Source organism: Enhydra lutris, unplaced genomic scaffold, assembly GCF_002288905.1.
Source record: "Enhydra lutris kenyoni isolate GAN:26980312 unplaced genomic scaffold, ASM228890v2 scaffoldscaffold39, whole genome shotgun sequence".
Classification (NCBI taxonomy): Eukaryota; Metazoa; Chordata; class Mammalia; order Carnivora; family Mustelidae; genus Enhydra; species Enhydra lutris.
Window position 1 is genome coordinate 31,324,419 of NW_019154123.1, and position 15,428 is coordinate 31,339,846.

A 15,428-nucleotide genomic window follows, 5' to 3' on the forward strand; every position below is an offset into this window, starting at 1 on the left:
CACTTCGACAATTATTTATCCAGCAACAACTTTTATTAATCATTAATACTTACTGAGCTCTTACCATGGTAATGAGTGCTATCCAAAGGGAGAACTAAAATAAGCACTAACTAAATTTTAAAAGCCATCTGAAACAGATACTGCTATTGTCTCCATTTTCAGATGAGGAAAAGGGAGTTAGGTTGAATAATAATGCCTTACTGGAAGTACCAGGCTTCCAAAACGAGCAGCACTGGTCTAATCTGCAGACATCTCCAAGATGAAAATCCACCTGTTCATAAAGGAAGGGATGGCTGTTCCACATAAAATCAAAACAGCCCAAATATTCCCAGGCTCTTGCAATGTAAAGATCAAATTCAGCTTCATTGTTTTATAGACGGGAAAGAGGTCCCAAGAGGGAAAGTAACCTGTTCATGGTCTTGTTGTCTTTCCCCTGCTTCATCGTGTGCCTTCAAGAAGAGCAGCCTCAGGACTTAGTGTTGGTCCTTGGGCAGGGTGGTTGTACATTATGTTTCCTGGAATTGAAATAGTATTAAATGTATTAGCATATTTATTGCTACTGGTTGGGGGTTGGCCAGGGTAGGGATCAGGGTAGGGAAGCAAAAGCATCAAAAGCAGAGCTTGACCCTTTGCCCACAGTCGCTTTGGCTGTGATGGCAGGCTCTGTTTTTACTGTACTGAGATCATGTGGTTTTCAAGTTATGGACTATCTGACGTTTAAATGTGAACTTTGAATTGGCAGCAATCAGTCAAGCTGCACAACCTTGTGGAGGATCACAACAAAGTCCAGGTTACGGTCACCGTAAAGGGCACAGGTAAGTGTTATGTTCTGCCAGCTTCAGCATCCTAATATTTCAGGGTGGAATCAGTCTCACCTGTTACTGATTATTAGTTGAGGAGAAAAGTCTTCTCTGATTAAACCCAGGTCTGGGGCTAAAGTGAGGCAAATAAGGCTTCTAAGATGCAAAACTTAAGGAGGAAAGGTCATGCTAAATTTCCTCTGCATTTGCAGGACCCGGAAGGTGAGCCCCTCACTGAATTTTGTAACCTGGGTACTTTGCATGCCTTGCCTTGATTGAATCATTTCCACCCAGTGTCTGGGCTGCTTCCAGTTCCCTCTGCCTTCCATACTTCACTCATTTGAATGTTGCTCAGTCAGCCTTCTTAAGGCTTTTTGAATTCCCTTAATAACCATCCCAAACAGACCCTGAATCATAACATTTCAATCCGTTATCCAGAATCCAGCCCTGAATAATTCTTGTAAATTGCTGATGGCTGGGCATTTGGCATTTTCTTTGGATTTAGCCTGGGGTGGGGAGGCCATGGTTCTTTGCAAGGAGTGAGGAGCTTCACCCTAGGGCAGCAGAAGCTGTCTGAATGATTTACACTAGGCCCCAATCCAAAGTGTGCCAAGTGAGTTAGGAGCCCAGCCCCAGCAAGTAAGCAGCATTAAAGGGGCACCTCTTAGATGACCGATACCCTGGAGTATCTCCTATGGACAGAGAACTGTCCCAAGTACTAAGATCAAGATAGAATCTTGTTGCTCTGGTGATCTTTAGCTAAGGCCCTGGAATCAAATCCCTAATCCTGGCTTCTGTGATTCTGCAAATGAGCAGAAAGGAGCTGGAGCAAGTGAATGTGTAGGGTGGTCCTTGGTCAACAGGTTGGTTTAGAGTTCTCAGCCGCTTGCATTTTTCAGTAAAAACAGGAATAGATCAGCCAGTCATGAAACCTTTGCTGTTGTGTAGGTTTGCAGGAGCTGGAATCCCGTCTCTTGGTTCCTGGAGATACTCTTATTCTTCCAGGAAAATTCTCATTGCCTTGTGATGCTATTCTGATTGACGGAAGCTGTGTGGTGAATGAAGGCATGCTCACAGGTAGGCTGTTGTCATGGAGCTTCTCCTTTCCTGTCCAACACCTAGGCCAAGACTTAGCAAAGTGCATCAACACATCCTTACCTGCTTTATACTAGCCTGATATTAAGATGTGGGGAGACAGGTGAGGGAGACACAACTAGGCTATTCATGCAGATGGAGACTCCATATATGCAAAGAGGAAACATTTAATAACTTAAGAATCAAATGACAATAAATACAAAATTTTTTAAATAAAAGAAAAGTCTAATGCATATGATTGATTCATTTCCTGATGGGTGGGGTGAATTGGGTGAATCGGGTGAATGCATAAGACTGCTTGGTGCACGGTATCTTCATAAACATGAACACAGTTTACACACCTATCCAAACACAACACAACAGGAGACCAACAGTTCTCACAATTGGCAGGGTGCAGAGATTTTATCCAACCCTGCTCTCTGTAGATGGAAAACTGAGCCCCAGGATTCCCTGGGAAGGAGATTGAATTGAACCTTCAAGGAAAGGCCATATAACAGTTCTGTTCTTTAGAATTGTGTTTCCAGTTGATCTTACTGGGCAGAAAGCCAGTTTTCTTGTAATGGTTTGAACTGTCATTCTTATTCTTGATTGTATTTCGTAAAGTTCACTTGAATTTGTGTAATTAGCAAGGCACTAGGTATAAAATATTCTTCAGTCAAAAAACCCCCCAACACACAGGACATCATAATAAGAAGAAACATACAATAACACAAAATAGAAAATATTTGTTTTTTGCTGCTTACAAATTGTTGTATTTTTCTCTTTCCGAGTTGCTAAGACAGGAAAAATACACACACGCATGCACAGCGTTTTTAATATCACCTAAATGTAAAGTACATTACCAATTCCTAAATTGTTCAACATAAGCAGATTTCACATTAAAAATGGGTCTGCTTAATTTAAAATTTAGGCAGGAAAATGTAGTAAACATAAATATGCTCGGTATAATTACAAAATACCCCTTTAGTGTGTTGAAATCTAACTGCCTTATAATGATAGCGATGAGGATTTGCATACTGATCATATCCTTCATCCAGAATGTTGCCATAGTACCCGATGCACAAACCTCAAGCCCAAGAAAAACTGTCCTCCTCACTCCCAGGTAGCAACTCTCTCACATTTCCAGCAGCCTGCCAGTGAAGAATGGCTTTTCTCACTGGCAAAGGAGCATGGCTGTGAGGAGGAAGGGGAGGACTGATCAGGTTTATGCCCCTGGGTGTACTGACTTGGGTACATGGTTCTTGCCTTGATTCCAGGAAAACTCAGAGAGTTCTGGAGAAGTAGAGAGGGTAAACAATGCTGCTTTTCCACAATTTTCCAGAATTGACCTAATATGACCTTAAGAAGTAAGTGGCATTTCTTAGGTCTGTTTCTGGAAAAATAAGGTCACCAGCATTAATATCTATGTAACCTAAGTACTAATAAATGTCAATTTTAGGGACTAACACATAAAACAGAAGTACATATATTTCTTTCTCATTGTTTTCTTCAGAAAGATCTAAATACCACCATGCTTTAAGTACGTTATTATGCAGCCAACATAGATCCGCCCACTCATGTACACTATTTGTAAAAAGGATCCTGATTGAACATTCAGATTATGCTTAGATTCCTGAAAATGCGTATATCTTCCTAGAGCATTTGTCCACAAATTTGACTCAGATTTTTTGTTTTTTGTTTTTCTATGTGCAAGCCAGTTCTTTGCATATATGGAAGTCTTTATGTCTTCATTTAGGAGAAAAATAGCAAATACTCCTAGCATCTCTAGAGCAATTTACATTTTATAACTAACTTTTATATCTCACAAAATAAATGAAGAGCTGTTATAATACCCAACTTCCAGATGAGGAAACCCAGGTGGAGAGAGACCAGACTGGTCAGCTAGCAAGTGTCAGAGTGAGAGGTGGCTTTTGCTTCTGAACAGGAGGGACCATGGGAGGAGGAGGAGGAGGATTCTAAGAGGGGTAAAGCTCTCATTTCTTGTGCCTTATCATTTTTTTTCTCTCAAATAGATAGTCCTGCTCACAGCACATGCCCATTATAGGATCTTCCTCCTCCTCATCTCCTTAGACTCATCCTATTGCCATAAGCTCAATTATGCAAGAAATTTAATTTTATAACTAAACTTAGTTTTAATTTTTGTTCCAAATTTGCCATCCTTGAGAGTAAGTAGTGGTATAAGTCAGTCGTTCCCATCAGTTGGCGGGTCCCCTGATGCAAGGCACTGGGGAGGTAGGTCTGGTCTAGGGTAACTCTTCTGTCTGTTGCTCCCACTCCCCACTCTGGACTTGGGAAATGTCCCAGTTCTGTGTCCCTGCAAAAGGAAGCCAAGTGGTACCTTTTGCTCAGTTTTCAGAAACTTCTAGAGTGTTTCCTTACGCTTCTCTCAGGGACACATAATATCTAAGTTTCCTTTGGATCCTTCTAATTTCCAATCCAGAGATTTTTATTTAGCTAGAAAAGTAGTAGAGGGAAGGCATAGTGAACAGAAAAGTTTTATTTTTATTCTCAGGTGGTCTCTAAAGTTCATGGTCAAACTTATGAATGACTTCTGAGACTCAAAAGCCAGTTACCAACTCCTCAGTCCTTTCTGCCTCTGAAGGAGGCGGACCCCTTCAACTTACATCTCCTCACGAAGCAGTCAAGAGGCAAAAGGGAATAAATACTGTGGGGGAAATTCTATTAATGTTCTGAAATTTCTCTTGGCAAAATAGCTCATTTCTCTTCATTCTTGTATATATCAAGCATTATGTTAAGGTTTTACATATATTATTTCATTCAATCTATAACTCTCTAGATGGGAGAATCTAAGGCCCAGAGAGGATAAGTCATTTGCCTAAAGTCACACATTTTAAAAGTGGTAGAGTTGCTATTTGGATTCATTTGTTTATTTATTTATCCATTCATTCCTTCCATAAATGTGTATTAGCTCCTATTTATGGAGCACTTTATTAGGTGCTGGGGATATAGCAGTGAACAAGGCAGATAAGATTCTGCCCTCATGAGGGTGACAGTCTAGTGGGGAGAAAAAAAAAACATGAGAATTGGTAAATGACATAAATTTCCAATGACACGTTTTCGAACATAAATGCCAAGAGGAAAGTAAAGCACTCAAATCCAGGTCTTTTGACTTGAGAACCTAGGCCTAAAACTACAGGCCCCTCATTCTCTTAGGAGTAATTATGGGACAGATTGGTAGTATTCACGCTGCCACAATCCCCTCCTTCTCCCTCTACTCATTGGACTTAGTGACGTATTTGAAATGTGTGTGTGGGTAGTGTGCAGAGATCCGAGTCGAACACACAGGAATTTCCTGAAGTGGTGATTTCATATTTGCATCCTGTCAGACAAGCTTGTAATGAGTTGCTAGGTCAGCTCTTTTCTCTCTTCCCTTTTCCTTTCCTTCTGTCTTTCACTTCTCCCTTTCTTTCATTTATTCATTCGTCCATCCATTTATTCAATAAAGGTTCGGAAATGCCTACTCTGTGCCAGGCACTGTGTTGTTCCTGAGCGGCAAGACAAATGAGAGATGACCACTAGCCTCAAACAGCTTCCAGTCGAATGGCCCCAAAATAGAACAGACAGGAATGTGGCATTTCATGCGGAGGCACTGGCTCATTGAGGATAAGAGGCAGAATCCCACCTCACAGCAGCCAGTGCTTCCAGGTCCCAGAAGTCAGCGGAAGTTGATAATGAGTGTTTGTCCTTCTAAAACACTCTCCAGACTCTTTAGACCTCCAAACATTTATAGGCAAATCACTCTTACTTGGGATTCTGAGAAAGGCCAAGCACGAGACTCCTCATTAATATGGGAATAGCGTAAAAGAGCCTTGAAAGTCATTTCTGTGTTAAAATCATATCTGATTCGAATGTTATCTTTGGAACATTATCTCCAAATGACTTCCATCTCTGCTTGATTGAATGCCTGCCTGCCACCAGTATTGTGGGTAGTGTGTGCAGAAGCTATCCCCTAATATTAGCCTAAGACTGTATTGTAGATTAATATTCTGTGATTCAAAAGCAGAAAAACATTAGAAATTTTCTCTAAGTATCTGCTTCTACAAAGGCTGAATTCAAAAACAATGGGGATACAGTGATTTGGAGATTTGTCAAAAAGGTTCTATCCCTTTTCCAAAACCACTTAGAACATAACTGGTAAAGCCAAACAAAGAATAAATAGCATAACTGTTTTAAAGAGAATGAGTTAGGAACAATGTTTGGCTAAAGGAATTTCCTGAGAATATTCAAGATCACTAATAAAAATTGTATAGCTTCTTGTACCTTAGGATGTAAAAAATGCATCATGTAGAAAACTAGTTTTGAAAAACCAATCATAGAAAAACCTGGGTAATTGTTTTTATTCAGTTCACCCAGGCATTCAACAAAAATATGTCTTTTGAACCTATTACATACCAGCAAGGAAAATGAGCAGTGTAAAAAGCTATAATGTCCAAGTCCTTGCCCTCAGTTATTACCTAGGAGAGAGAGAGAGACTGAATTTGTGTAACTATAATCAATATAATACTATTTCCAAATTAGAAATATGACATGTTATTTTGCTAATTGAACATTTAGCAAAAGATTGATGGAATTTTAAATTCATTCTAGTGCTTTTTAAATCTGAGAGCCAGGAAGTGTTATTAGCATTTTTGTTTTGTCTCTGAACCTATCCTTTTAAACTCCGAGTTAATTTTCTTTGTATTTTCTTTGTATTTTAAATAACCCATCTTGGGGCACCTGGGTGGCTCAGTGGGTTAAAGCCTCTGCCTTTGGCTCAGGTCATGGTCCCAGGGTCCTGGGATCGAGCCCCACGTCGGGCTCTCTGCTCAACGGGAAGCCCGCTTCCTCCTCTCTCTCTCTGCCTGCCTCTCCACCTACTTGAGATCTCTGTCTGTTAAATAAATAAATAAAATCTTTTATAAAAAAAAAAAGTTTAAATAACCCGTCTTCCTGCTGCTATCAGGAAAAGTAGAGGAATAGTACCAGCAAAGAATGGCAGTCAGTAATAGGATATGCAGTGGCCTGGTTTAGCTGGAATGTGTAGGAAAAAGAGCCAGTGATGCCCAGTTTGTGGTGGCTTTGAAAATCTAGCAAGAGAGAAAGTTTGCACTCGGGACCCTTCCAAACCGCATCCTATGTTTCTCTTCATCTGCCTATTTACCTGTATCCTTTAACATATCGTTTAACAAATTAGTAAATGCAAGTATTTCCCTGAGTTTGGTGAGCCACTCTAGCAAATTAATTGAACCCCAAAAGGGGATTGTGGGAACTTCAGATTTATTAGTCAGAAGCACAGGTGACAATGTAGATTTGCAACTAGCATCTGACATGGGGGAGCGGGGAACAGTCCTATGGGACTGTGTCCTTAAGCGGTGAGATCTGATGCTGTCTCTAGGCAGATAGTGTGAGAATTGAATTGCATTCAGTTAAATTGTAGGACAACCAGCTAGTGTCACAGAATTGCTTGTTGTGGGGAAAACCCCCACCCATCTGGCATCAAGAGTGTGTGAGTGAGTGTGGTAGTAGCGTCATAGCAAAGGAGACCCATAGGAGGAAGGACTGAAGGTTTCTCCCAACTCAGGAGGTCAAGCCAGATTGTGGGTGAAATACTTACTCATTTAAAAAAAGAGGTATTAATTCTACTGTAGTCTCAAATTATTATTATTAAAATGTGTTTCGTGTCAAGGGGCTAAGCAATTACAGGTAATCTATTGATAAGGCAATCAGCATGAGTTGGCAGTTACCAATGAAGGCTTTGGGATACAAATGCAAGAGTCCAAGAATGAATCAGTGAGGCCCACTCACAGGCAAAAACAGTAAGAGTTGGAGAATCAATCCATGAGAGTGAGGAGCATGGGAAAAGGAGGTGATTCTGAGACTGTAAACAAAAGGGTGGAACCATAAATAGTCAGGAGGACGTTTCATGATGAAAATATTAATATGGATTGTAGATATTGTAGATATAGTGACTTAGGGATGCTAGTAAGATATCCAGATTGGGATGAACAACCCACCACTGGGAAATATAAAACAAGAACACAAGAGGGAGGGAAGATGAAGATAGATGTCATTGATCTAATGATTTAGAAGTATTAATTAATGAGAATAGAGCTGAGATGATCCAAAAAGAAAAAAAAAGATGTCCTGCTATATTGGTTTCTAGTTTTCACTACAAGCTCCAAAAACATCATGAAAAATATTTTATAAATCGTATGAGGATGTAATTTCTTGTTCATCTCTGTACTTCTAGGACTCTACCCCTACCGTCACACTCAATGTTCCAAACACCCTCAGCCATCTTTAGTGCCCAGAGCACAGCAAGCTCTTGCTGTCATTTCTTCCAAGAACACTTTCCTCTTCCCCTTGTTCTAGTTGGCCTCATTTCCTTTTGAGTTGTCATTTATTAATTGTCCAGGACCTCTTTCCTGGATAATCCTCTCTTGGGTTAGATCTTCAGATCACCTGGTACTACTACAAAAATACTTCTCTTATTGTATTTTTATTAATTATATACTACCCTTTATTGGCTTAGCCCCTGGGCCTCTGAGGGCAGGAATTCTGTTTGTCTTGTTCATCAGTATATTCTCAGCACCTAGAGCAGTGCCTGGCACAGAAAAAGCACTTTATTTGACTATTTGTTGAATGAATGGATGAATGGATGTATAAACAAGTAGACGAAAGGGAATAACAATAGTTATACACATTTTTTAAAAAGATTTTTTATTTATTTGACACAGAGAGATCACAAGTAGACAGATAGGCAGGCAGAGAGAGAGAGGGAAGCAGGCTCCCTGCTGAGCATAGAGCTTGATTCAGGGCTTGGTCCCAGGACCCCGGGAACACGACCCGAGATGAAGGCAGAGGCTTAACCCACTGAGCCACCCAGGCGCCCCAGTTATACACATTTTACTTTATAGTTCCTTCATTGCCTAGCATAGATCTGGGCTTAAAGAATACTAGTGTGGACATTTAAGTGACAATTCCCTTTGCTAAAATGGCCTGCTTTTTAAATTATAACAGCCTTCCATGCAGACCAGGTATGGAAAATATAGGTAAATTTAAATTAAGTAAATATCTGAGATATAGCCAAATACACCACTGCTTGCATCACCAGCATCCCTGAGAAGTCATCTGACTCGGGGATGCTCAGTAAGACCTGAATAGCTGTGTTTGTATACTTTCTCGAAGCTGGAAAGTACCAGCTCTAAATGACTACCTGAGATCACATGGAATCAACAAAAGACAATCTTCTTCAGGAGAAAGTATACCTGTCACAAAGACACCATTGCCCCGTGTGGACAGCACCATGGCCTGGAAATCCCACAGCTTGGAAGATTATCGGAAGCATGTCCTTTTCTGTGGGACAGACGTTATCCAGGTCAAGCCGTCTGGGCAGGGGCCAGTGAGAGCAGTTGTCTTGCAAACAGGTTGGTAGATTCCACTTTTGTAAATTTAGTTCATGATTAGAGGTGGGGGGATTGGACTGGAACAATTTTGTTTGGGAATATGTAGTTTGCTACATTCTGGTAATAACAGCCATACTCATTTGTAGTCGGACCCTTGTTGTTCTAAGTTGCCACCATTTCCAAATGAATGGTTCGTTGTTAAGCCACGTGTCTATGATGAAGCATATACAGAGATAAAGTAGATTTCCTCAAAGGCAAGACTATGTTATTATAGGTTTGTTTGTTTGTTTTTGTTTTTGTTTTATGTCCGCGTGCTTCTTTTCTTTTCCTTCTATACCAACTCTGAGTGATTACCAAGAAAACAGTTCCAAAATCATTGCTTGAGGACTTTTTCCTTTTAAAGTGCTGCTTGCTAGGATATTATTTCAAGATCCCTGCTGGATACCTCCACTTAGTTTCCCTACAGACACTTCAAAGTCGAGGCATCTAAAGGACTCATCCTCCTCTTTCTGTTGACGGCTTTACCATCTAGCCAGTCCTTCCACATCACCTTTAACTCCTTACTTTCTCCCGAACCAAGTTGATTGGTTCACATCCTGTTGATTCTATAAATACCTCCCAAGTCCTGTCTCTCTCTCCTTCATCCCCACAGTTGGTGTTTTGTCCAGGCCCTTCATCATCTCTTGTCTAACTATTACAAGAGAAATATTTTTTTGACTGTTCGATTTGAGCTTTTGCCTGAAATACTGTCTTGACTTCTGTTCTGTCTATCCCTTGCTCTGTCACCAAGTCATATTTCTAAAACATATTTTGAAGCAGTTTATGCACACCATGCTCAAGAACTTTTCAAAACTATTAATATTATGCCCAATCTTTCATATTACATGATGCAGCCAATACCTTCCATGACCTATCCTAGCTCGCTATATTTACCCGTGATCTTTGTTTCTGCCAGCCCACACAAACACAAATTCAAAAACATACCTTGCACTTCGTTGTCTCAATGCTTTAGTTAGGCTATGATTCAATTGTTCTACCTGTTTTTTTTAATTAAAAATATCAAGTTTTGTTTCAAAGTAGTCAGTAGGCATAAGAACATCTCTCAGCTAGCTGATAAACAGGAGCTAATGGATGGTAATCATGGAAGCACCCTGATCTGAGCTTGTAAAATGCTGAAGCAACAGGTTAGAGAAAGCTCTGTTCCTTTTCTCCAAAGCCTACAAAGCCATGTTTGAGGAGCTAAGCAAGATGTTCACAAGGCATAGGAATTAAGGCATTTCACACTTAACAACAGTGACCTATTTCTAGTAGTCAATTTTTTTTTTTTTTTTGCCAGTAACTTAGATTTTAATGGATACCTACAAAGTGCTATGCCCTGAGGGCTAAAGGAAAAAAAAAAGTGAGATACTCCTTGACCTTAAAGAAGACTGTGGTCTGGGGCAGGAAACAAGTGAATTTATAGCTAACTAAACAAAGAACAGTGATAGATGTCATGTGATTAAGTATTATAGGGACTCCAAAGAAGGGGAGAAATTATTTTTGATATGAAGTTTGATATGAAGTCCCATATTTTGATATGGGAGTAGAATTCAGGAAACATTTTGTTGATGAGGTGACATATTGAGCCACGCCTGATAGAATGGGAAGGATTTAGCCAATCTTATCAAAGAGCTAAAAAGATCCTGATCTGTTTCTGCAAAACACAAGGGAAAGAAGGCGCTGGAGTCATCTGAGAGCAGTGTTAGTTAAAAGTCTAGCAAGATAGTAGTCTACTGGATTGATGGGGCTGGGAATGCTATGCCTAGAAATTTGAACTTTATTATAAAAAATGGAGGCTCTGGAAGGTTTTTGAGCATAAAAATGACACGATGAGAGGCACATATATTTAAGAAATTACTTGTTTTGTGCTTTCCTTTTCTTTTAATTTTCTATTGTTTTCAACACATATTTGAGCTTTAAAGTCTTCTTCTCTCAGCAGCTCCTCTTCTCTGGTGACTGCATCTGTTGGTTCCTTAGTCTTCTTTCCCCCAGTCTTGCACTTGAGTGAGGAGCTGCACTGTGTGAGCCACTGAAACGCTGACTCCCAGAACAAGAGAAACTGAGCAGGGCTAAGGAATGCCATTTATTGTTCCTGGCGATCTTGTAAGAATAATAAATATAAATATACTGTTAGCAATAGTGTTTTCATTCCATATTCAAATGACACTATTAACCAATCCTTCACTCGATGCAAACCATTTTGGGCTTGGGGGAAACTGTATTAAAGGACCTTACTCCACTTGCAATTATCTTCATGTAGGTTACAATACTGCCAAAGGGGACTTGGTAAGATCCATCCTCTACCCTCGGCCTCTGAACTTCAAACTATACAATGATGCCTTCAAGTTCATAGTGTTCCTGGCCTGCCTTGGAGTTGTGGGTTTCTTCTATGCCCTTGGTGCATATATGTACCATGGAGTAAGTATTGGGGGTAAGGTTTTTAATAGCATAGCTTTCTCAAGGAACTTGACCTAACTCAAAAGGATTAGATAAGGTTACCTTTTAGCCCCATCATTCTGTGAGTCAGCACGTCCAACGGAGCTTTCTTAGATGACTAAACTATTCTATACATACACTGTTCAATTTGGTAGCCCTTAACCACATGTGCTTATTGAATGCTTGAACTGTGGCTAGTGTGACTGAGGAAATAAACTTTCAATTTTACTTCATTTTAACTACTTTAATTAATTAAATTTAACTAATTTGATTATTTGATTAATTTTAATTTAAGTACCCATATGTGGTTAGTGAAAATTGTATTGAATGACACAGCTATGAAAAGTTGCAAAGTTCATAGTCCTTTCACCATTTTGATGAGAATGAGAGGTTACTGTGTGTGTGGCATTTGCAATACCCAAGCTTCAGAGGCAATACATGCTTCTCAAGTCTGATAGGATGGATGGAGTCCCCTTGACTAAGGGGACTTAGTCAATCATACCAGAGAGCAGAAAGGGCATACTAATTAGAGTGAGCAAAGGACAAAGCAAGAAATGCAGATGTGTCTTCTGGAACCAGTAAGCAACTGAGACATTAAATCTAGCAAAGTAGAAATAGGTCACATGGAAGGGAATCTTGAATTCCATGCCTAGAAATTTAGGGTTATTTGAGAATGTTGAAATATTTGAGTGTGTACATTGTCCAAGACATACCTGACAGACTATGTAGGCAATGAATTGCTCTGTGTTCTGTTGGGTTCTGAAATGGAATTAAATGTCCACTTTTACAGGGGTGCCTGGGTGGCTCAGTCAGTTCAGGGTCCAACTCTTGATTTCAGCTCAAATCATGATCTCAGTTGTGAGATCAAGCCCTGTCAGGCTCCACACTCAGCTCCTGAGATTCTTTCTCTCCCTCTGTCCTCCCATTTTCTTTCTCCCCACTCACACAGTCTCTCTCTTAAAAAGAATAAAAATTATAAATGTCCACTTTTACAGAACTGTATGCAGCATGGATCCCCACTTTCTTTTAAGCTTCATGGTATCTGGTTTCATTTGAATGTCCCTCTTAATAGTTGTGTTGGTTGGACAGAGAAATAGATGACCTCTGAAGTCCTTTCTGGTCCTGAGAGTCTGATTCTGTGGTGAATTGTGTGGTCCTTTCTGTAAGACATATTAGGATCTTAAGAATGTGGGCTCATAGGGAAGAAGAAAAAATTATGAATAAAAGGATCCAAACATAGATATGAAACTGGCTATGGGTGACCTAATTACAATGCCCAAATTGGTAAACTTCAGTGCATTCTATGTGTGTTATTGGGGAGAAGTATAAATATTGCTGGGGAGTCACAAGAATTTCCAGGCAATGTTCATGCTCACACTTGTGCTTTGGTTAGTCATTTCAGTCTTATATAAGCCCCCAGGGAGTATTTCTAGGTAGGAGAGGGCAAAGGAAGCCATGGTGTAATGGTACCAGTAGAATAGATCCTGAAAAGAGCTCCAGCCAATGGGACTGGAACTTGAGGCAATGTGCCAGTTTTATATGGGGAGCAGGAGTGTTGAGCAAGAAAACAAGTAAAAAGTCCCTGCAGTGTTTGGGAATGAAGATTTCCTGGGTGAGACTCAGCATCCAATATACACCAAAATAATGACACTAATCACAAACCCTGTCTTCTTGGTCATAACCTGGGGCCCTGTTGGCTGCTTCTATCTGTACTAGCTCAGGACTTGACAGGGCTGAGTCCTCAGAGTCAGCACTCCACAGCTGTAATTGGAAAAAGCAGGAGTTGATGGATTTTGTAATAAATTTGAGATTGAACCAATGATGTATTGAGCAGGCATTGTTACTGAACTTGAACCTGAGTTTCCAGGTTCAGAAGAGGACTTTATGGCTAAAATTATGGTTGATTTCATCAAAATCTAAGGTAAAGCCAATAGTATCTAAAGTATTTGAAACATACAACAAACCACCCTGTGATTTGATCTGGGCTCCACTCTCATCAGTCATGTGAATTTCTGCAGACTTGACTGGGATTCTGACTTGATGAGAACTGGCCAAATAATACAACACAATGGTCATGTATTTGTACCCTGGAATGGGATAGACTAGTGTTCAGATCCTCACCATTTAATTAGCAGGTGGATTGAGGAGTTATTTAATTTTTTAAGCTTTGGTTTCCTTATCTGTTAAATAGAAAAAAATAACAGTATTTACAACATAAGGTTGCCATGAGAAATCACTAAATAATGTATGTAGATTAACACAATGCCTGCCCCAGAACATGAGTAGTGAGAGCAAAGTATTTTTACTATTGACCTCCCTATAACAGATAATACATGCTGAGATCTTAGCAGAATCTTGGTCATCATCTTTATCAGGTCACCATTCATTTCTTATATGTGCTGGGTACCTCCTCTATGTCAGAAACTGTGCTAAGGCTCTGTATCTAGAAATGAATAAGATGAACTTGAAAATGACTTCAAAAATGTATAAGCTAAAGCTGCTTCCCCAAAGGAGTTTGGAAGCTTTTGAGAGAGATTTATAACCTAACCATCAAGCCAGTGTGTGAAATGTTACAAATTCAAGGTGGTCTCTGTGCCTGGGGTCCAGACAGTGTGTTATGATGAGCAGAGGAAGGATGGTGCTCTGGGTGGAGAGAATGTGAAGTGAAAAGAAACAGAATCAGCTAAGGGCAGGATGGACATAGAGTAGGGATCAGAGTCCCCTTTTGTTCTCAGTGGGAGACAGCTTGTCTATTCCTTATGCACACCCAAGAGAGCTCTTAGTCCCACCAAGAAAGCCAGATCACTTTGAATACTCTTGTGGTATTATAGGAGATGGGGCCAGAAAGGGTGCCAGCCTGCTCTGCTGAGCTAACCTGTATGTCTTTCCCTCCCCAGGCTTCTTCAAGAGATACCACAACCATGGCCCTGCTCCTCTTCACCGTAACTGTCCCTCCTGTGCTGCCAGCTGCCCTGACTACAGGCATCGTGTATGCACAAAAGAGGCTGAAGAAAAAGAAAATCTTCTGTATCTCCCCACAGAGAATCAATATGTGTGGGCAAATAAACCTCGTGTGCTTTGACAAAGTATGATCTAAACTTTCCAGGTTGGAGGTTAATGATTTCAAGGTACAGCAGAGCTGGAAAAGGACTCCAAGAATGCTTTGCTGACAGCACTCATTTTACAGATGGGAACACTGAAGCCAGAGAAGGTCATACAGTGAGCTAGCATGAGACCATGTTCTAGAAGACCACTCTACTGAGTCCTGAGGAAGTGGTTTAGCTATCACATCATGAATTCCTTTCCTATAAAATTTAATATTTTTGTGCCCATGTTGGATTTTAAAACAGTCTCCTATTATAAAAACTTCTATGACAGACTTGTCAGGCAAAAAATGTTGGGATATTTCTTTTCCTTGAAGTGCTTTGTTTGTCCTGTGCCTCACTGAGTATATCCCCTTCATTTCCTCTGCTTCTTTTTTTTTTGTGTGTGTGTGTGTGTGTGTGTGTGTGTGTGTGTGTTTGTTTTGTTTTGTTTTAATTTTATTTTTTATAAACATATATTTTTATCCCCAGGGGTACAGGTCTGTGAATCGCCAGGTTTACACACTTCACAGCACTCATCATAGCACATACCCTCCCCAATGTCCATA

The 15,428-nt window shown here is 40.2% G+C and overlaps 1 protein-coding gene across 1 annotated transcript in view; it reads left to right on the top strand.

The window, feature by feature from the left end:
* Positions 1 to 15,428, top strand: part of LOC111155035 (ATPase 13A5) — a 106,582-nt gene that overhangs the window by 33,785 nt on the left and 57,369 nt on the right. The window contains 5 exon segments of the mRNA XM_022515049.1: positions 743 to 815; positions 1,749 to 1,877; positions 9,152 to 9,322; positions 11,601 to 11,758; positions 14,674 to 14,862. Coding sequence (XP_022370757.1) covers positions 743 to 815; positions 1,749 to 1,877; positions 9,152 to 9,322; positions 11,601 to 11,758; positions 14,674 to 14,862 — 720 coding nt within the window.